At 35.6% G+C, this 23,036-nt stretch overlaps 3 protein-coding genes across 3 annotated transcripts; all 3 read right to left on the bottom strand.

The window, feature by feature from the left end:
- Window positions 1–2,346: 2,346 nt before the first annotated feature.
- LOC135198293 (pro-resilin-like) lies at window positions 2,347–4,604 on the bottom strand. Its single transcript, XM_064225863.1, has 3 exons — window positions 4,529–4,604; window positions 3,290–3,376; window positions 2,347–3,100 (listed from the first exon to the last, which is right to left on the bottom strand). Exons 1-3 carry the CDS (start codon window positions 4,602–4,604, stop codon window positions 2,466–2,468), a joined length of 798 nt encoding a protein of 265 aa, XP_064081933.1. The 3' UTR covers window positions 2,347–2,465.
- A 2,044-nt stretch (window positions 4,605–6,648) lies between these two features.
- LOC135198292 (uncharacterized) lies at window positions 6,649–7,580 on the bottom strand. Its single transcript, XM_064225862.1, has 2 exons — window positions 7,550–7,580; window positions 6,649–7,314 (listed from the first exon to the last, which is right to left on the bottom strand). The coding sequence occupies exons 1-2, from the start codon at window positions 7,578–7,580 to the stop codon at window positions 6,740–6,742; spliced, it is 606 nt and encodes a 201-aa protein (XP_064081932.1). The 3' UTR covers window positions 6,649–6,739.
- Window positions 7,581–11,564: 3,984 nt separating this feature from the next.
- LOC135198740 (pro-resilin-like) lies at window positions 11,565–12,625 on the bottom strand. Its single transcript, XM_064226595.1, has 2 exons — window positions 12,558–12,625; window positions 11,565–12,409 (listed from the first exon to the last, which is right to left on the bottom strand). The coding sequence occupies exons 1-2, from the start codon at window positions 12,577–12,579 to the stop codon at window positions 11,703–11,705; spliced, it is 729 nt and encodes a 242-aa protein (XP_064082665.1). The 5' UTR covers window positions 12,580–12,625; the 3' UTR covers window positions 11,565–11,702.
- Window positions 12,626–23,036: the final 10,411 nt, after the last annotated feature.

Below are 23,036 nucleotides of genomic sequence, written 5' to 3'. Positions count from 1 at the left end.
AACAGAATGGAGAACTTGATGGATATCTCCTGTCCTCTAATTTGAAAAGTACAACTGTTTAACAGGTTATCGGTTTAGACGCCTCTTCCGAATATGAGCATTTGTGAAATATGCTCTTGTGTGTTGCTGAAGTTCATTTTCACCTGCAGTAAATAAATCAAAATTGCAAAACATTACGAAGCACTTTTGAAGATAGAGAACATGAACTGATGTAAAGTCCTTCTAATTGTAAACTTTTGCGTTTTAAATTTAGAAGCGGACAAAGGCAAAAAAGACAAAACCTCTAATGACTCTACTAAATAAATATTCTTCGAGGAAAATAAGTAGAAGAATGGAAAATCGCAAAGATAACATTAACAATATATGCAACGTTATCAAAGTGCATCTTTCAACAAGAAAAATTTATATCTTGAGCAAGAGCACATGAAGGGACAAAGATAAATCTACTGGAGCATCTCATTCTGCATCAAATTCAAATTTAATAAAGGATAGACATTGCTTCTGACTTTCGAGTTCCTAATTCCCAAGCAGTAAAGCTGAAAGCAAATGTAGTGCACTATAGAATGAGTCAAGTGAAAGAACTTAAGAGAATTAAATGTGTAGTTTTAGTGAATCCAAGTTAAATTTCATGAATGATGAATTTCATTGATATTTAAAAGCACCGGACGAAAAGTATCATACTGGAAAGTGTTAATGTATTATTAACACTTTTTCAGTATGATACTTTTCGTCCGGTGCTTTTAAATATCAATGAAATTCATCATTCATGAAATTTAATTTGGATTCACTAAAACTACACATTTAATTCTCTGTAGATCTTTCACTTGACTCATTCTTTCAACTTTACTGCTTGGGAATTAGGAACTCGAAAGTCAGGAGCAATGTCTATCCTTTATTAAATTTGAATTTGATGCAGAATGAGATGCTCAAGTAGATTTCTCTTTATCCCTTCATGTGCTCTTGTTCAAGATATAAATCTTTCTTGTTAAAAGATGCACTTTGATAATGTTACAAATATTGTTAATGTTATCTTCGCGATTTTCCATTCTTCTATATATTTTCCTTGAAGAATATTTATTTCGTACGGAATCATTAGAGTTTTTGTCTTTTTTGCCTTTGTCCGCTTCTAAATTTAAAAAGCAAAAGTTTACAAATAGAAGGACTTTACATCAGTTTATGCTCTCTGTCTTCAAAAGTGCTCCGTAATGTTTTGCAATTTAGATTTATTCTGTCTTCTTCAAGTTGTTTAATAATTTCTTTGAAAATTAACTTGTGGATGTTTTACCAGTCCTTACCTTTTCAGAAAGCTGTTGCTATTTTGTGTAACACCCTTTTTACGCCACTTCTCAGTATTAGGGTTTTTTCTATTTGGGTAATCCTGAAAGCTGTCTACAGTTTTGCAGATGCATATACATCAGGCCAAATTGCTGTGGATGTCCCTGTATAAAGTAATTCAGTGTGGAAAGTAAGAGTGATGTATTTTAATGATGTATGTAAGGTATGATATGGAAATCTGAATATAGTATATAGTATTTACGTGCATACGTAGATAAATGTATGTGTAATATTATTCATACCAAAATGGAATTAATTACATGCACTCTTTTTTACTAACAAAAGTACAAGGATAAGGGTAGTTAAATTACTGTTGTGAATAAATTAATCTATAAATAGTGTAATTAAAAAAGATAGAAAATGTTTTCGAGTAGATATCTTAGAGAAATTGAAATTTTACCTAAATCTAATTGCTTTGAATTAGTTTCAGCGCACGTAACTACGAGTATTTCTTGAGTATGCCACTATGGAAATAAATGTTTCATATTATCAGTGACCATCTATTAATAGCTGGGACTTTCTTATGCCGACTGTTTGTTCGCTTTTTTATGTTAATTGTGGCCATTACGTACTTTATGATGCCTCAAAGATTCTTCGACCTGTCTTTTCCAACTGGTCTTTGAAACTTTCCTGGTTCGTCAACAGTTGCGGGTATTACCTACCAATTAAGCCATTTTCGTGTCAAAATTAAAGCATCCAACCAGTGCCCAATGGTGGCTAGCTGGATTTGCATGTTTAACGTTTGTTTCGATCCAACTGTGGAAGGGTGTCATCATAAACAACCTTCACTAGTGTTTCTCGTAGATCACACAAAAATTGAAATTTTTTAAAGAGTTCTTTATTATGTAAAGTACTCTTGAGTTTTTAGGCTTAAGATATACCACACACAGTATGTCATTTTAAATCCTTCAATGGTGTGTACTTTTCGAAGATCAGCGCATAATTTAGTTGTTTATGGGTAATGATAGTTTCTTATTCCTTTATGTTTAATATAGAAAAATATAGGTTGGCATTTACAATGCATTTAGATTTTAGGGACATAATTAAGCATTAAGCAAAGGTTACTCTTCCGTTAGTAATGTTGCAGAAAGTTACTCTGTCGAGTTGGGGATATTGAGGTGATACATGAGTTAGAAAGGTGCACCATAAGAGTCTGAAGGTGATGGAGGAGCTCCATATCCATTGGTAGGAGGTGCTGGGGCTCCATAACCGTTACTGGGAGCAGCACCTGCTCCATTACCGTTGCCATTAGATCCATAACCGTTGTTTCCGTTACCGTTGCGACTTCTGCCATAAGGGTCGTAGGCAACGACCCCAATCTGCTCGTTGACTGAGTAGAAGTCTTCAGCGTCAGCACAGTCGAAGTTGAACCACCAATCACAGACGAGGTACTGTTGGTTGAAGATGGTGCCGTTGGGGCAGAGGAAGGAGTCCTGCTGAAGGCGTCCATTGGGCCTGTCCTGGCAGATGTGGAAGACCTGGCAGCCAGCCTGACGATCAGTGTCGGCATAATAACCAGGGACATTCTGAGCATCGCAGGAGAAACGAGTGTCAGGGACGGAGGCCAAAATAGGGTAGTCTTCTCCAGGAACTCCGCCTCCAGGAATGTTCTGTGCCAATTCAGCAAGAGGATCTACTCCGTAGGAGTTCCTAGGTGGGCCATAGGAGTTGCTTGGAGGAGCGCCATAGCCGTTGCTTGGAGAAGCTGGAGGAGCTCCATACCCGTTGGTTGGGCGCCTGTCGGCGGCTACGAGGCTGAGAAGAGCTGTAAATAACGTGGAACATTTTAAGCATATAAAAGATTGTAAAATTATATACTTCTTGAAGGAAAATTATACCTCATTTCTCGATGGACTTTCAGTGTCTATATTGAAATTCAGTATTTGATTAGTATAAGAATATTCATCCCTTCTACACTAGAAGCTTAATACAATTTGTTCGAATAGATACTCACCACACACTACAAAGGCCTTCATCGTTGGTGGTGTATATCGCTGGGATGGACCAGGATCTACAGAGGTGATCGACTGAATGATGTCTTCTGGAGGGAGACGCAAGTTTAAATAGTACCAGACTTCAGTTTTTTCTTTTTTCTTCGTTTAACGGTGATGGTCTTTCCTGTCATGCAATGTAGCAAGGCCATTTAATCGGCGCTCTTTCCGTTTTCATTTTGAAGTATGGAGAGAGAAAGTTACTAACTGGAATGAGGTTTATAAGAAAAGATTTATATTCATGGACATGAGTAATTACTAGTTTCTTGTAACTTGTAAAATATTTTATGAAATCGTATTGTGTAGAATCATTAAGTGTATATTGACTATTTTATTTCTGTTTATTTCGTTGTGCGAAGCGACCAGTGTAATTCTTAGGCTTCTTTAAATTTGAAAAATTAAAGTACAAAACTGGCAGAACTGTACGTCAATTTAAATTAATCGAAAGTACACCGTCAGGTTTTGCATTTTTTATTTACTGTCTTATATAAGTTTTCATCAAGTCGTTTAGCACTTCCTGTGATTTCCTAACCTTTGGGTTTTTATCACCATTTTTTTTTCAAGCAGGTTTTGCTATTGGGTATAACAGCCATTTACCCAATTTCCCTAGTGTCGTTCTCTTTATCTATAATCCTGGAAGCAGTCGTAAGTTTTTAGGTGCCTGATCCAAACTTCCCAAAATTCTTAGGCAAATTTTGCGATATTTTTTTTTATGTACATACGGGACAGTGTTTGGCTGATAGTGTGCCTTTTATTGCTAAATATACTTTAGGCCAAATTGTTTTGGAGGCCTCTTTGATAAGTAATGCAATTTTTTAAAATGTATTTTACTAATACTGGATAACCAAAGTTATAGAAATCTTTATATATTCAGTATTTACATACGTAGGTCCACCCAAGATTTATGCTGAAGTAAAATTAATTGCTCTCATTTCTTATAAAGAGAAGAACAGAGAAGGCTAATTTGAAGTACTGTAACAATTGTAGTACTGTAATGGATTTATCCAGTAATGAATGTGGTCAAGCTAAAGTTAAATTAATTAGTTGCTGTCATTTCTTATAAAGAGAAGTACAAAGAAGGATATTTTGAAGTACTGTAACAGTTGTAGTACTGTAATAGATTTATTCAGTAATAAATATGGTAAACAGCAAAGACAGAAATGTTGATGATAATATATTGAAGGAACATTCAAAGTTTTTACCTAAATTTAATGGCTCTGAATTAGATTCAGTCCAGCTACCATACATGGCCAGAGTTCTGCCTGGAAGGGAGGACATGTATTCGGGTTTTATGTGCCGTGAGATGTAAGAGAATGAAACCATTTGATAGGAATATTTAAAGTCATCATTATCAGTATCTCTTCAGTGAGCCACCTCCTTCAGCAAAGTTGCATGAACAACGCTCCTTTGTATTCTCGTGAGAGGAAAATTGAATCCTTGTGAGTCGGAGACTACAGATTTTCGCTTACTCTGGGAGTCAGCCTACAAACTGCTTTATTGTCGTTGTTGTTGATGTTGCTGATATTGTTGTTCTGTTTGGGGTAGGAAACCCCTACGGAAAAGCCTAAAAAAGTCTGAAAAAAAGGTTTTTTGCGTTGAGTTAAAGATACAGGAATTATAGGGTAGATTATTTATGATTTATTTATTAGAATGAAAATGTAAAAAGTAAATAATGCGCATGTTAAACAGTACAGAACAATTATCTCTAATGAAATATAGCGTATTTATTTTAATTCTCGCTAGTGAAACAAGGCTCTTTTTGAATGTAGATTATTGCACGTGCTCCTAGTAAGCTGGAGGTCGGATCACGCCTTGTGTGATTAGTAGTTACAAAAATATTTTTATTATGCTGAACGGAATTACGTGTTTTTCCTTAAAGGATTATACCACGTAACTTCGACATGTCTCAAAGCCAAAAGTTTACATAAAATATTAAAGCGTATAGGTAGTGTTATGTGGCGATCTGAAATTAATGGGATTTCTGAAGTGATAATTGTCATGGGCTTTAGCTACTTTGCGAAGTAAACGTATTAGTTTTAGAATTAATGAAGGTGATACAAGAAAATGATAGATTTAGTTTATGTTAGTGTTTTTGTTGACCCTTGCCTAGATACATGATTTAAGGTTTAAGAAAACCTGTGTTAGGTTTTTCAGGTAACATTCCTGAAAATTTCGTATCATTCGAACCACTAGACGTCAAGTTCTGGATTTGGTTTGCCCTTGAGCATAACGTTGGCATGAGTCGCATCCTTTGTAGTTCCAATAAGCCCATATAAACTTCTTTCGTTAGTGAGGGTATATGTTTATATTGTATACTTTTTTGTATAAAATTCTTGCATATTGATATAATACATATTTACAAATATCAATAGAAGCAAAAATGGGTGTGATATTTATTTGGCCTGTCATTGTTAACACGAGCAGAAATATTTTGTTAGAATTTGAAAGAGAAGGTCGATAGGTGTTTTTCCACTTGATATCACAATAAAAGCCAGTTAAAAGAATTTCAGATTTGAATGTAATAAAAAATAAACCAAGAATTCATAAAAGCAAGAGGGACGTTCAAATTTCTTAATTTTCAAGAAATTAATCAGAAATATCATATATGTGAAACTTGCCTTTACTCATAATGGAGTCTTGTGCATATCTTTAAGAAATCTTTTAAAATTCATTTTGACAAAATTAATCTAAATGTTTCATGTCATCAGCGACCCATTTATTTACAGCTTGGGCTCTAATAAATCAGCTGTTTTTCGCTCTTTTTGTCATAATTTTGGTTACTGTATGTTATGAGGCTACAGAGAATCTTTGACTTGTCGTTTCCACTTCTTTTTGTCTGAAACTACTTTCGGTAGCTGATTGTGGATTTAAGAATTTTTGTATCAAAATTAATACATTCAAGCAGTGTCCACTGTTAGCGGGTTACTCTACAATTTGTTAGTACTGCTTCGAGCTGGATCTCCCACCCCCTAGTCGACCCAGCTATGGAAGGGTATGATCATCAGTTTGGGTCAAGAAAAGGTCATGAGCCTAGCAACCTTTTTGGTTATTTTACGATATGTATGCATCGGTCATATTGAAGTTAATTGTGCAAAAGCTGCTAAGCATGCATAAAATGCTAGATTAGCCTGATAGACCGAGATATACTGTAGACAAATAGACTGTAATTATTGATTGTATAAATCTTTTGAAATCCTTCTGTGAGTGTTTGTTTATAAGTAGGAAGACTAGTGGATAATTATAGTTCTTCATTCCTTCATGTTTACTATACAAAAATATACAATAACATATAATTTATTTTTTTTTTATAGATTTTGAGCCCAAATTCGAGTACGAATCAAAGGTTGCTCTTCCGGTGATGATGTTGCAGATAAGTCATTCATATGCTTAGTCGGGGATAAGTAGGCGATGACTCAGAAAGGTGCACCATAAGAGTTGGAAGGTGATGGAGGAGCTCCATATCCATTGCTAGGAGGTGCTGGGGCTCCATAGCCATTGCGACTTCTGCCATAAGGGTCGTAGGCAACGACGCCAATCTGCTCGTTGACCGAGTAGAAGTCTTCAGCGTCAGCACAGTCGAAGTTGAACCACCAATCACAGACGAGGTACTGTTGGTTGAAGATGGTGCCGTTGGGGCAGAGGAAGGAGTCCTGCTGACGGCGTCCATTGGGCCTGTCCTGGCAGATGTGGAAGACCTGGCAGCCAGCCTCACGATCAGTGTCGGCATAATAACCAGGGACATTCTGAGCATCGCAGGAGAAACGAGTGTCAGGGACGGAGGCCAAAATAGGGTAGTCTTCTCCAGGAACTCCGCCACCAGGAATGTTCTGTGCCAATTCAGCAAGAGGATCTACTCCGTAGGAGTTCCTAGGTGGGCCGTAGGAGTTGCTTGGAGGAGCTCCATAGCCGTTGCTTGGAGGAGCAGGAGGAGCTCCATAACCATTAGAGGGACGAGGGCGTTTGTCGGCAGCTGCGATGCTAAGAAGAGCTGGAATTGACGGTCAGTGGTTGAAATAAAACATGGGTGATGTTAAGCATTACATAAGATGCATTAAAAATCCCCGTTCTAAGGGGATCCTTTAATCATAAAACAACAAAAGATTTGAGTCGTATTCTTTTCGTCTTTCGTTTGCGTTGACCTGAAGAGGAGCCTAGGATGTCCTCATAAAGGTTTTTTTATTTGTCAGGGCTTACTTACACAGTGTACTTCATTCATATATTACATAAGAATTCTTTCACGTTCATAGATGACATCTTCGTTTTTCTTGATGTAAATTTGCCGCTGTCGTTTTTCTTGTACAAAATTTATGCTATATTTTCGAATGGTTACTTACCGCACAATCTTTGCTGCTCTGTATCGCTGGAATAGACCAGTTTCGACGGATGTGGTCGACTGAGTGGTATCGTTTGGTCGGAAAGTCGAGTTTATATACTACTTGGCTTGCATGATTTATTTTTTTCTATTAATGGCCTTTCCTGTCATGCACCAGAGCAAGGCCATGTGTGAATGCATTTATATATATATATATATATATATATATATATATATATATATATATATATATATATATATATATATATATATATATATATATATATATAGAGAGAGAGAGAGAGAGAGAGAGAGAGAGAGAGAGAGAGAGAGAGAGAGAGAGAGAGAGAGATTAAAGTAATGAGCTCAAAACGTTAATTGTAAATAGCGACCCAACAATATATTAAATTATTGACTATTTCTATTCAAAGCACTTTTATTCTCCTATTTTGTTTAGGAGCAAAGATAAGCAACATATGGATTTTTTTTTTTATGATCTAGTGGATTTATTTTGTATATTCGGCTGGTAATGACTTTTAAGCGTCTTTGTCATCCCGGTTGCTTTTGATAAAGCCGGTGTAAAATTTTACGATGATTGATCAAATATTTAATTAAATGCAGTGCATAATTTCCCAATTAATTTTCATACCCTTTACAGTATGTCTCATTACAGTATTTGACACGCATGAGTTTTGTAAAGTGTTTGGTGCATATTAATGTATATATATAAGCTTCACTTTTGTGTTGAATACGTATAAAATCATTCTTTTAAGACAAATTTACTACATTCATGTCTGTTGTCCGTGATAAGATTCTTTTTTTGATATTTTGTGAAATATGCTGATGCACATTTGAAGAATATTGACGTTATTAGCACATATAATTAGAGTTTATTCTGATCTGATACGGAATGGAATGGAATATAAATTTTTAGGCCAAAGATCAAGTGTTGCTACCTATGAGTATGAGTCATTCAGCGCTGAAAGGGAAATTGAGAAAAGTAGGCCTTAAGGTGCCCGAAGGAAAACCTCGCAGTTGCATCGTACAGATTGGGAGAAAGAGAATACGAACGAAGGTACAGTAAAGTTAATGCAAGGGGTTGTAGCTAGGGGCCGAAGGGGCGCTGCGAAGAACCTTAAGCAATTGCCTATAGTGTACCGCTTGAGGTGTACTGGCGGCACTACCCCCCTATGGGTCCTACCAGATACGTATGCAAGTTTTATCCTCTTTGCCTAGGAATGCGATCTTCTTAATTGACAAGATAATCCCTTATTTGACTCTTGCCATTTTTTATGCATTTCGAATCAGTTAATCTGCCCTTATTTGAGATATGTAATAGATGCATTTTTTTCCAAAATCTTCATCATGAGATTAAATATTTACGTTGCGCTTCTTGCTTTATTATATTAAATATTCACCTAAAACCTAGAAAATTTTTATTTTCTCCCATCCAGTTCAGAAGTTTATTGATTATTATAGCACTAATGAGTTCTCAAACGCGGACTCTTCCCTATTTGGTAACTTGCATAACTCAAAGTTAACATCATCTTACTGGAAAAAACAGTAGTTTTTCACAGGTGCGGAATCCCAAATAAGTGCTTAATAGCTGACGGACCAATTTATTAGCGTTAGGGGTTAAAGAGGGGATAAAGGAGAGAGGGTCTTCCCCTACTCAGTGACTGCCTAACTAACAAGACCAAGTTATTTTCAAATCGTTGCTGAATATGGTAAGATAAGGTTGAAAATTAAATCCGGGAAATCTACCGCTCGTATGGTAGTTTACGGTAAACATTGCATTATGAATTCTTACGTTGTGACAAGTAGGGTAGGTACAACAACATGGGAAATAACAAGAAAAGGAAATAAAAAGTTCAAGCGTTAGCTCGGCAAAAAAAAAAAAAACACCGTTGTTAGATAACGGTTACTTTAGAGTACAGTCACATTGTCTGGGGCTGTCGCACCCGCTACCGGGCCCTGGGCCCCACTAGCTAGTCGTTAAAAAACTTAAGGTCCTTCTTGTGTTGTATCCGGAAGCCATCCAACTTCTGGATTCAGTCGTCCAACTTCCAGGCGACTTTGCGATAAATTTATGCGAGTCTAAAGTCGCTTGAGTGCTTAAGTGTCAGACTTTTTTCATTTATGGTCATGTATTGATAATCGTAAAACTGTCATAATCTTTCCTTGATGTCAAGATACATGCTTGTGTATTCAAAATTGTTTTTATAAAATCGTGATCTTCAACAAGTGACTGCAGGATATTTCATTTTATGCAGTCATTTGCTGCAGCTGTGCTTACGAAATGTACCGTGTAAGTGTCTGCACATGTTACTAAATGTAAATTGATTAGAACCATATTCTTATAATCGACAATGGTCTTGAGATATATCAGACAAGACTTGGTGTTTTCAAAACAAATGTATATAGAAATACAACTTTGTTAAACTTTGAAGAGATTTTATATTGAAAATTATGCTGCTCAAATTCTCATTTATTAAAATGTAGTTAGATACTGATGTGCCACTTGGCCAAGTTGGCTATAACATCGCTTAAAAACAAAATCTTAGCCCTTTCGCCATGTGGGGTTGCTGATATTAGTGAAGCTTTTCCAAGCGTTTCTAACAATCATTGAACGGCTCATTACATAATTTGTTTTGGCAGATGTTTTGGCAGAGGTTTAACAGACGTATGGCCTACCTGACTACGACACTCCCTTGTTATTCGAGCTCGGGAAAGGTAAAGTACGTAATTATTAAGATTTAATAGTAATGTAAAACCATATAAAAGATAAATACCAGGGCGACCCATGTGGAAAAGACCAATGATGATAATGTGACACTGTGGCTGTATAACCAAAATTAAGGAAATCGAAGGAATGGTTAATTAGGAGAAGTTAGGATTACAGGGCAAGTAGAGAGGTAGAGAAAGTGAAGAATGATAGGCTTATAAAATGAAGGTAAAAAAACCCACGTCATAGTTGTTTTCCTATTAAATTATTTTTATTATTAAAATAACTTACCTACCAGTAGGTCTCTTATTCTTTGGAACGTCTTTGCATTTTATCATTTTCCAGTTAACTGGCTGTTAACAGTATTATTCGCATCCGTTCCAAACTGTTTGCCATTTTATGAACGTTTCCTGAATCCCAATATTGACCCATGGAGCCCACTGTTATCTTTCACTTATGTCTCTTGGATGCATTCCTAGGGCCAGTGATTACGTGGATAATCTTTCCTTAATCTAGTTATGTTTCCCCATGGATTGTTAGCCATCCTGTGTGTTTATTCGAATCCATCGAATAAATTATGTCCTTGATGGTCAGTCGACTACTGTGAGTTGCAACAGGACACGAAGAGAGGACAAGGAGTCGAGAGAAAACTAAATGAGAAGTGGGCAGAGAGTTTAAACTATATACCTTCATACCATAATTAAATGGGAGGTTACTCCCAACTAAATAACGAATATTTGTATGTATATATATATATATATATATATATATATATATATATATATATATATATATATATATATAAAGAGAGAGAGAGAGAGAAACTCAATAAATGAGTACTAGGTATGTGCGCGTTAGTTTTGATGAGTGTGCGAGTGATCTTTTGGTTGTCACATTATTAATCTTATGATTATAGTATTGTCTGCAATCCGTTAGTAAAAACAACTAATTTCCCAGAAAATGAGGAAAGGTAAAGGTAAGTTAGACTTTTCTGTGGTTTCCTAAAAATCTCTCTCTCTCTCTCTCTCTCTCTCTCTCTCTCTCTCTCTCTCTCTCTCTCTCTCTCTCTCACACACACACACACACACACATATCTGCTTTTATTTCAACAGGGGAATGAAATATTTTTGTATATAGTTTCTTTATTACGCAATGTAATATACATTATGTATAATATATAAATAGATATAACCTTAATAAATAAATATAACTTTATAACTTATATTTGGGTTTTAGTTGCATAGTAAGGAACATTTGAAGAACCATTGTATGCGTGGAATTGTAAGTAAAATTGTACACAAAATTTAAATATTTGATACCAAGTGTTGCCCAGACAGTTTTAGAACGGGGCGCCATAACTGTTACTAGGAGCTTCAGGTGCCCCATAGCCATTGCTGGGGGCAGCAGGTGGACCGTAGATGTCATTAAGGAAACCATTGGCACCATTACCATTAGCTCCATAACCATTGCCATTTCCATTACCGTTCCTCTTGCCATTGCCATTCTTCCTGCCATTTCTGTTACCATTAGAGCCATAACCATTACCGTTAGAGCCGTTGCCATTGCCGTTACTTTGTCCATATCCATAAGGCTGAACTCCAATGAGTTCATTGACTGAGTAGAAGTCTTCAGCGTCAGCGCAGTCGAAGTTGAACCACCAGTCACAGACGAGGTACTGTTGGTTGAAGATGGTGCCGTTGGGGCAGAGGAAGGAGTCCTGCTGACGACGTCCATTGGGCCTGTCCTGGCAGATGTGGAAGACCTGGCAGCCAGCCTCGGGGTCAGTGTCAGCGTAATATCCCGGGACATTCTGGGCGTTGCAGTCGAATCCGGTATCAGGGACAGAGGCCAAGATTGGGTAGTCCTCTCCAGGGACTCCACCTCCAGGGATATTTTCGGCTAAGGCGGCAATGGTGGGATCTATTCCATATGAATTTCTGGGTGGGCCATAAGAGTTGCTTGGAGGAGCTCCGTAGTTGTTGCTTGGTGGAGCACCATAACCATTGCTTGGGGTGCGTCTATCAGCAAGCGCAAGGCCGAAAAGAGCTGAACAAATATTAAAGTGAATTGAAAATGTCTAAGATTAATTGCTTTTTCTGATACGTTTTAAGAAGTATAATTAGTAAATCGTCAAAGCGCCATCCCTAGAGTTTTTATTGAGCAGATTCGATAGATTGCAGTGCTGTATTCTTACCCGTGAGTAAAAGAGCCCTCATGGTTAGGTTCTGAGACGGAATGATGACTGGTTGAGGGAGTTGTAAATTGATGCCGGTGTTTGCGTGGTGACTTCTTTATATATGAACGATGGACTTTAGTTCCAGTTGGCTCCGCCCCTTGGACCTGACCTTTGATGGTATGCGCGGTGGCATAGGCGTGCATCACGCGATTGACCTCATTTGCAAGAGACGTACGGCATTAAGAAATAAAGCTCGAAAATCGTGGGGAGAGATGTAGAAATATGTTGCACTTCTTTAATTTTCCATGGCAATGTAATTTTGTTACTGAGCGGCAGGAATCAGTCATAAGCATGAGAATGGAAATTGTGTAAGTCGAAGAGGTTCATGAATTGGCCGAAATTCGTTGTAGGCTAAATCTACTACTTCCATGACATAAGTAACAGTCATTTGTTATTTTATTATAAGTAGACAGGAATGAATTTTTTTCAGTCATTGCTCCGTTATACAGCAATGACTAGGTGTAAATATTATAAACCAGATAATTATATGAAGCTTAAGGTGCACAAGCGTCGAAATTTCGTTCAGCCAAGATTTTATTTACATTAATAAAACTTGTGAAGAAAATTTGAGAAGTTATTTGATGTAAGATATATTGTAAATCTCAAACAGATCCCAAGCATTATACTGTTAGAAACACTACTTTGATATCAAATTATGCGTTCAGTGAATTAATTGCAGGAAATTCTGGCTTGTGAAATCCTTTTCAGTAGAAAAAAATAGAATTTTTATATTACGGGCAATTTCAGCAGCACACCTTTGATGAATTAGTGATCTCACTTCAGATTCTTTTTTTTTTTTTTTTGCTGCATGTCAGTCATCTAAAACGTTTGTCCCCTGATAAGGTTCAAACAGTCATGTGGAAATAATATGCAGGATTAATGATCATGCTGTCTGTACAAGTTTATTTGTAAGATTGCATTGTTCCTACATATATAGTGGCGCCAGAAGTTATGCAGAACAGATTTTGTCCAGCCCCCATGAGAGCCGTTAATCAGCTCAGTGGTCTGGTTAAACTATTTTGATATAAATATATATATATATATGAATCACGGTAATGTGATATGACTTATATATATATATATATATATATATATATATATATATATATATCTATATATATATATTATATATATATAGTATATTAATAATAATTTGCACAAAAGTCCATTACATTAAATATAAAATTTGCGCCATGGGTAAAATTGAAATAGAATTTTCTCCAGTTTATTGAGAATCTCTAGAACCGTCCTTTTGAAAATTAACCTTGATTACTATGGTAACATAATGGAATGTTAATCCTAATGCTGACGTAAGGAAACTTTCCATAACCTATGATCAATCATTCTCTATCAGTTGGTGATTTTAGGTTAGTGATAAAGAAAAGTGTTTTTCAAACCGTAAAACTGGGAAGGTCAACTGGGAAGGGGATCATCGTGGCTACCTGTGCGATACCATCTTGTTTCTTCCGAGCGAGTGTTGAAGGTGAATAAGGCTAGGGAAGATTCACGGTCTAGTTCTGTCTGGACCGTGGGAAGATTAGGGGACTCTTAGACTCTTAGCGTGACGTGAAGATGGCTTCCGAGTTATATATATATATATATATATATATATATATATATATATATATATATATATATATATATATATATATATATATATATAAAAAACAGTAGTTGGAAGAAGTGATGATAGAGTAGGGAAAATCCCATCGCTTTGGAAGGGATTACGGTGGTTACTTTCGAGATTTGAATCTCTTGGGTGGAGAGCGGCTTAACAGGAGAACTTTATATATGTCTGAGCAGTTTTTTCTTATAGTTTGAAACGCGTGGCTAAAATGATAGAAATAAAAGTTGGAAATGGATCAGCTGGCATGAGAATGGTATACTAGTTCAAGTGGGGTTGATTTTAGAGTGAGGCCAGAGTTGAAGAAGCAGACCAAGGATTAGAATCTTGGACGTTGCTAGGGAATAACAAAACAACAACAAAAACTCCGGTATACACTGGTTAGATATGTATTTAAACATTCGGAAAAATATTTCAGGTTTATTATGAACGCACACAAAGAAATATTGAAACTCATTTCTCTTCTCCGATACAGCCGTCATGTTACGAAATAAGATAGCGACAGATTACGGACACTTTCTCGGTTGATTTTTGGACAAAGGGAAGAAGAAGAAATTCGAACTAATGTAATTTTATGAAATTGCTGCGTGAGCAAATTTGGGCCATTATGCTAGCATTATGCTCCATGCCAGAAGGCTGATTCTGACAGGTGACCCCATATGCCCCTAACGGTAGCGAGGTCTTGCACCACGAGATTGATCGGGTTTTGAAATTGATCAGAAAGGAAAGATGGGAGTCGTGAGGGAGACTCATCTCGTAACGAGTTCTCCATGTCTGATTGGGTGTGGAAAGTTGGTCTTGAAAACTTGAATGTTGTCTTTTTGATTTCTACTCGTATATTTTCCTAATTCATTGCGATCATTATGCTCGTAATAACGTTCGTGAAATTTTAGGTATTTTATTGATAGTAATTGTTTTAGTCCGTCTTTTTTTTCTGCTGTTGAATGCAATCTTCCATTTAGTGAGCTAATACAGAACATTGCATCTTGTGCTTTCATTTTAGTTTGTTACCTTGATGCTGAGTATTGCTAATTTTATCTTCGAATTGTTTATATGTTCTGACTTACACGAGTTATGAACCAAATTTATAATTACAACACGAGTAACAATATAAAAGAATTTTGTAATGCATGACCTAACGTTAACTATGATATTGATTAGATTTTTTTTTTGTATATTTATGAAACAGGAGAATTAATTTCATATTAGCAGAATAAATCTGTTCAAAATCCGCTTTACTGTTGTCATCCGAAGACAGAATAATCAATATTCATTAGGAAAAGTTGACTCATCATGCGTTTTATACGAAGATTAAGCAAGTTGGTAAATGCTTAAAATGTGGTTATATTTACTATACTAAGATTTTCCCTTTTTGTCTTATTATAGTGGTTTTAAATGAAACTTTTGTTTATTTTCCCTATTATCAGGTAATGTGTTTTTGGGGAACTATTGATATTTTTCTTTATTATCAGGTAATGTGTTTTTGAGAACTATTGATATTTTTCTTTATTATCAGGTAATGTGTTTTTAGGAACTATTTATATTTGTTATTATAAGGTAATGTGTTTTTAGGAACTATTTATAATTTTCCCTATTATCAGGTAATGTTTTTAGGAACTATTTATAATTTTCCCTATTATCAGGTAATGTTTTTTAGGAACTATTTATAATTTTCCTTATTATCAGGTAATGTGTTTTTAGGAAACTATTTATTCGTTTATTTCAATGAATATAATTTCAAAGCTACTCTAACAGGAAGTCATTCCTTTTCCATATCAGCAGTAGATCATCAGTGGACACTGCTGCAATCACAGACGACGGAGATCTGACCATAGAAATTGCGTGACTGGTCGGCCGCCATCCATACCCGCTTGGTCTGGTCCGTTTGATTGCTGATGTGATCAAACACGACACAGTGGTTAACGGTAACTTATCCGGATCACGACGCCAATATTACACGCTTTCTAGCCCTTCGCTCAGATGATAATAATAGCCCTTTATGTATATTTAACGCCAGATAACTGATAATAAAAAAGCCAGTCCCTTTATAAGTATTATGCATTGTTTTTGGAAGTCACGGCTGAGGGTCTTTTTCCCCTCGACTACGAAGCTTTGACATTTTGTTACGACTTCCGTTTTTCCTGACTTTTTAACTTACATTTTTTGAAAAATGGCCACTTTTTCTTGTTTCCCCTCTGGTTTGGACTAAGCGCGGACACAAGAAAGACGTCGATTGCAGTGAATTGAGAGAAAAAATGAATCAAAAGGATATCAAATTTCCATTGGGATATGATGACCTTCTCAACTTGAGGTCGATTTTTTTTCATTCTTATTCCTTTGAAGTTTTAGCTTTTTCGGGTTTCGTTGATTTATTGACCATTATTCACTTAATTTTATTTATTTTTACGGATATCCTTATTGCAGGCGTTAGGGTTATATTTATTAGAGAAGGTTTTTATTTATTTTTCACTGACTACGCTGGTATTCCATTTCCTTTGATAATTTATTGTTAGCCTTCAGGTTGTATTTGTTATAGGAATGTTTGATTTACTTTAGACTGTACGCAAATATTCGTGAGAAGTTCATATATTGAAATAACGTTCATTCTTACGTTCCGTTTCGTAATTTGTTTAAAAAACGTAGCTTCGTCTTAAAACCGCTTTCTTGTATTTGATATTGTAGCACTATTTTCCAATTTTGCGCATTTGTCTTGAGTTACAGCTGTAATAAAGAAGAAGAACGATGGAAAGGGGTATTTTGCTGACTGATACCTTCGACAAGATATTCAGTTTGTGAAATATAAAGTTTTACTTTCGTAACCCACCTTGTAATAAATGGCCGGTACATTTTTTGGATCTTTCCTTGATAGTGACCCCAATCTTACTATAATGGGCGTAGTGCCTGTCCGTCCGTCTGTCATTCAATCTCGGCCAAACGGCTGGTCCGATGGGCATGAAACTTGGCAGGGTTATAGTGACGACCCCTAAGATGGTTTATAATGGGATTTCATCCTACTTCCCCCTCCCTCCGAAGGGGATGGGGGTGAGAAAGGCCTGAAACGGAGCTGGTTCTGCCCGTGAAACGAGGTTGATTGTACCCGTAGACCTATTTACTTTACGAATTTTCATACATTATTTCTGTATGCATATGCTTGCTAGTGTTTATGACCCATTATGTATCCACCGTTGGGGATGACTGTATAGAAAGGATAACCGTATAATCATAAACAAAAGACTATAAATATTATGGAAATATTAGTCCTTGAACTGTGCTGGGTGTTGCTATCTGGGAAAGATCTCATTTTCCTCTAACAAGTGGCATCGTGCTTTCAAGGGTTTTCACCTGTACTGTCATGTGCCTTGATTTTTTTAGGCTACATGCTTGGCTCTTTATTCCGTGTCTTGCAAAATAAGTAGCGTTAATTTTAAAATATATATGCATACATACATTATATATATATATATATATATATATATATATATATATATATATAATATATCACATCAGGAAAACCGTAAGTATAAGGGAAGGGGTGTCCAATCAGACGCCTGTCATATAAATGCGTTTTATTAAGAAACGTTTCATTTTGTCACCAACACATCATCAGTCTGCAATTGAAATTCAACATTAAAATAAACTTAAAAATTACAATAAAAATTAAACTTAAAAATTACAGTAAAAATCAAAACATATTCAGAACGTTAAAATAGAGAATGAGAAGAAAACTATCTATTCATAAAGAAGGAAAGAGCTGAGTGACTAAAAACGGTAAGGTCTGCACACAACGTAAACCTCACGCCAGAGAGAGAGATGACGAGGTGTTGGAGTTTAAACTAGGCGATAGGTGCTTAATAAACAATGACTCAAGGGTAGTTAGGTGGGTAGTTTGCTTTGTGGTGCCAATAATAGAGAAATGTTTCTTATTGATGGTGATTTTACTAATCTTTGCGTGTGTTCTTATATTAGAGAACTCGGGATTAGAGATTCTGGACCCAGTTCTGTAACTTAATCCCAAATGGCTGTAATACCGGACTTGTAACAGTCTAAGTGAAGATCCAACATAAATACGAAGACCTATTGAGCATTCTAATTTATATATAATATTGGACTTCATGAAATCCTGTAATTTGTCCTTGTAATTAAAAACCCAATTTTTTGTGGATTCATGGTTTTTTAAAAGTCAATGAGATTGACTTTTAAAAAACCAAATTCCTTTTCAATAATATTATTTACTTTAAGACTTAAACTATCTGAATGAATAAATGGGATAGGTGCGTACATGGTTAACTTAGGTACATTAAAATTAAGGGTGGGTGCTGACAGGTACTTCGCTAGCAATTTACTAACGATGTTAAAAACCAGCTTTTTGGGAAACGATTTCTTTACAAAATATTCTAAAAGAAACTCGACTTCAAGGTGGAAGGAGAGCCAATCAGATGTGTGCCGAAGGGCCCTTAAAACCAAAGTTGAAATAGCATTAATCTTAGAATTATGGAAACACGAGCTAAAAAAGTTGTTCCCGATCCCAGTGAAGGTACTCTTTCTGAAAACACTTGTGTTGAAATGGTGGTCACGTCTAGTTATTTTTATATCCAAGAAAGCCAGGGTGTCATCCTTCTCATTTTCCAAAGTAAATTTAATGTTAAGATGGGCCTCATTAACATAATTAAAAAAAGCTGGCATTGCCAAGGAAATTTAAATAAGGCAAAAAACTGGCTTAAAGTTCCCAGGACAATCATTAAGAAAATTCTCCTCCAAATGTCCCATAAAAAATTGGCAAACAACGGTCCCAAAGGAGAATCCATATCAACCCCCTCTGCCTGCAGAAAGAGCTGCCCATTGAAAACAAAGGTGGCATCTTGCACAGCAAGTTCCAAAAACGTTTCAAAAAGTTGCCTATCTAAACCACAGAAAGTCTCATCATTACTAAAAACTTTATTCAAAATTATCTCAATTGTCTCAGAAACAGGGACGTTAGTGAATAACGATTCAACGTCTAAACTAACCATATACAAATCACCATCCTGTAAAATAATTTCTTGTTGAAATACATAACCATTCTTTAACGAGTATTGAGAGTAGGCATATTCATTGAGTATTTTGACTAAGAATTTGGAAATATTATGTGACGGGCTATTATATGCGTACATTATCGGTCTAAAGAGTACACCGTGTTTGTGTATTTTTGGAAGTCCATAAAGAGTGCCAAAGGAAGACCCGGTAACAAATAATTCTTGGTAGACATCATCAGAAATGACTTTTTCCTGTTTAAGCTTTCTGAGAAAGCGATTGATCTTGTCTTCTTTTTTAAAAATTTCAACAAAGTTGGGTTCACCAATTAGTTTAAATTTAGAGCCATCAGACAAAATAACTTTCATTTTTTCAAGATAATCAGCCTTGTCCAGAATCACTATTCCTTTCCCTTTATCTGGTTTACATATCAGTAAGTTATCATTTTTCCCCAATCTTCCTTTCTGAAGTAAGGGGCCCACTTCACCTTGAGTTTTCTGTAATTGTCATGTAACAGTGATGATAGTTTCTGCTGAAGAATTGCCATATTTAAATTACCATAATTTATATTATTAAGCCTATGGAAAAGCACCTCAAACGGAAAATAAAAGAAGGCAAAATTGGGTCTATATGACGGCAAACATAAATCAAATCCAAGTGACGACAAAAATTCCTCTCTCTTTGACAATACGTACTTTGAATAGTTAAAACTACATGAATGTCCATTACCTAAAGTAGGAGTACAAATCCCCAGAGATTTCAATTTTCTCTGGTGACGGGCTTGAACATCAGCTACATATTTGTTAATTCCTTTAAAAAAACAGTTTTTTTAAAAAAATAATCAAATCAATCATGGATAACAAAGGAAATAGTTGTTCCCGCAGTTGTTGACACGTCTCTCGAAGTCCATCCGAAGCACGTTGTTTACAGGTAACCTCCCTCGATAGCGGTTCGTCCATTGCATCATGATAAAGGGACGATTTGTACAACTTGAACCTCACGAATCTAGGATACACCCCACTAAGTTGGCAAAGAGACAAGAAGTCCAGGTCACATTTTGACTTCTCAAACTTTAACGTACATTTCTCCAATCTCCTAGCGATTTTTAAAACATGTAGAGGATATCTTGGTCTGAGGAGTTGGGCAAAGTGTTGTACCGTTCGTAGTCGAAGTCTCACAAGAAACAGGACGGAGAAGAGCAGACGAAACATCACGGACAGCAAACATCACATCAGGAAAACCATAAGTATAAACTAAGGGGTGTCCAATCAGACGCCAGTCATATAAACGCATTTTATTAAGAAACGTTTCATGTTGTCACCAACACATCATCAGTCTGCAATTGAAATTCAACATTAAAATAAACTTAAAAATTACAATAAAAATTAAACTTAAAAATTACAATAGAAATTAAAACATACTCAGAACGTTAAAATAGAGAATGAGAAGAAAACTACCTATTCATAAAGAAGGAAAGAGTGACTAAAAACGGTAAGGTCTGCACACGACGTAAAGACTGGTTTACACCTAGCACTTTTGTGGTGCGGGCTGTTACGGCGTGGGACCTCAAGAAACCGTTACAAACCGCACTATAAACGCACCAAAAGCGCGCCACCTTGCTGGCGGGGGCAGGAGAAGACCGTTAAAGCTGGGCGACGCTGCCCGAATTTCAGATTTTGAGCGGCATCTGGCGGGTTGATGAAGTCGCATGAGGCTGTATGCGGTGTGGCACGGCCTCGCAACAAAAGAGGTAAGAACCCGCACGGTGCCTTGCCACACCCCACTTGGTGCGATATGGTGCGACGTAGTACCACCCGTGAGGGAGTGCTATGGCGTGATGTTACGGCGCCGTGCGGTGCCCATGAGGTGCCCTTACGGCACCTTCATACACGATTAATAAATGGCGCGCACATGTTGCGGGGCGTGCGGCGTGTTATGGCGTCTCCCTAGGTAGGTTTTTTTTTTTTTTTTTTTATGTGAACCTTAATACTTTTTTTTTTCTTTTATTAAGAAATATTACTTTACAAGATTATATTTTACAATTTTGTATATACATTATAAGATCTAGTTATAATATAAAAGTATTACAATTTACTATTTTTCTAAATATGTTTTTAAATTAGGAACATATTGATTCGTGAAAATTTTGTTAACATTAGACTTAAATCCTATAATATTTACATTAAATGTATTTAACAGTCTATTCTTTATACATTTAATAATTTGCTGGTCAGTACTTATTCCCAAATATCTTGCCATCCATATACTTGAAATAAAATCTGCTATTATTACCATTGCTGTATTTTCATCCCTTTTTGAGTTTGTTTCAAAATCTAGTTTTAAAATCTTTAACCTGCTATTAGTTTTTAATTTACAACATTTTCTAAGCAATTCGAATACCCAGGACAACAAATTCTTAATCAAAGGACAGAAATATACCATATGCATATTAGTTTCTATGCATCCAGAATCGCATTCCTTAACATCTTTTATTTTCATCATTGCTAGCCTATAATTTGTACTTAAAACTTCATGAACATACTTAAACAAAATTTCTCTACTTTTATTTTCTATATACTTATTATTTACATGTTCCCAAATTAGTTTCCAGTTGAATAGTGGATACAATTTTTTAATATTTGGAACTTATTCACTGTTTTTCATTAATATTCATGTACCACTTTCGTTTTTATCTGTGGATAAGAGGTCATCTTATTAGCACTTCGTCATAATAAATAGTGCAATCCGGATGTTGGCATTCATTTTCTATAAGGTAGGGTGCTCTGACTTTACAATAATAAATAATCATTTGGTAACCAAAACAACGATCTTTTAAACATTTTAGATATGTACTAAACGTGATTGACTTCGCTTTACACTGAATATCAATAATTCCACAGCCACCTCTTAATTTTGACAAAAACATAGGTCGATTGAATGGAAGGTTGCCGCGCATTCTGGTGAGGATAAAAGGGACCGGACAGACCACGGGGGCATTATTCGCGCTCTGACAGCCTGTCGACAATGTATAAATAAATAAAATTGTATTTTTTTAATAATAAATGATTTTTTAGTTATTTTCTTAATATTAAATGATTTTGTACATTTTATATCATTCATAATGTTTCTTTTTGTAATAAATATGTTGAAATACTGACTTGCATTTACATTTTCCTTATTGATGCTTAATTTATATGTCATGACAATATATATGATGATATGATTGGGTGAAATGAAATTGAAAAATGAAAAAGCATGGCCATAAAGAATAAAAACTTGAAGAAATATAACAGGAAATCTAACATGAAATATGATATATGAAATATGAAATAAATAGAACTCGGAAAATAACTTGAACTATAAAAGGAAATGTAACATGAAATAAATATGGCCATCAAATGATATAATAACATACAAGGTAAAGAACAATAATATAATATTGAGAACATGATCAAATGAACGTGAACACATACAAATATGATAATGAACAATAATTAACATTGACTGGACATAGTTATTAACAGGGGAACAATGAAAAATCAGTAACGGACTAAAGACATATTGACCTCAGTTGATAATATATGATATTTGCAGCTGAAAATGTTTATGGTATAAACCAAGTCCCAATTTCATTTTCCTACATTCTATACTTTTCATGGTTATTTTCTTACAGTGGGCTTTTCTTGTTCATTTTCTTACATTCTATGCTTTTCATGTTCATTTTCCTACTCTCTATGCTTTTCACGTTCATTTTCTTACATTCTATGCTTTTCATTTTGATTTTCTTTCTTTTTATGCTTTTC

The sequence above is a fragment of the Macrobrachium nipponense genome, chromosome 22 (genome assembly GCF_015104395.2).
Source record: "Macrobrachium nipponense isolate FS-2020 chromosome 22, ASM1510439v2, whole genome shotgun sequence".
NCBI lineage: Eukaryota > Metazoa > Arthropoda > Malacostraca > Decapoda > Palaemonidae > Macrobrachium > Macrobrachium nipponense.
Note: the sequence above shows the minus strand (reverse complement) of the source record. Positions and strands in the feature narration are given on the sequence as shown.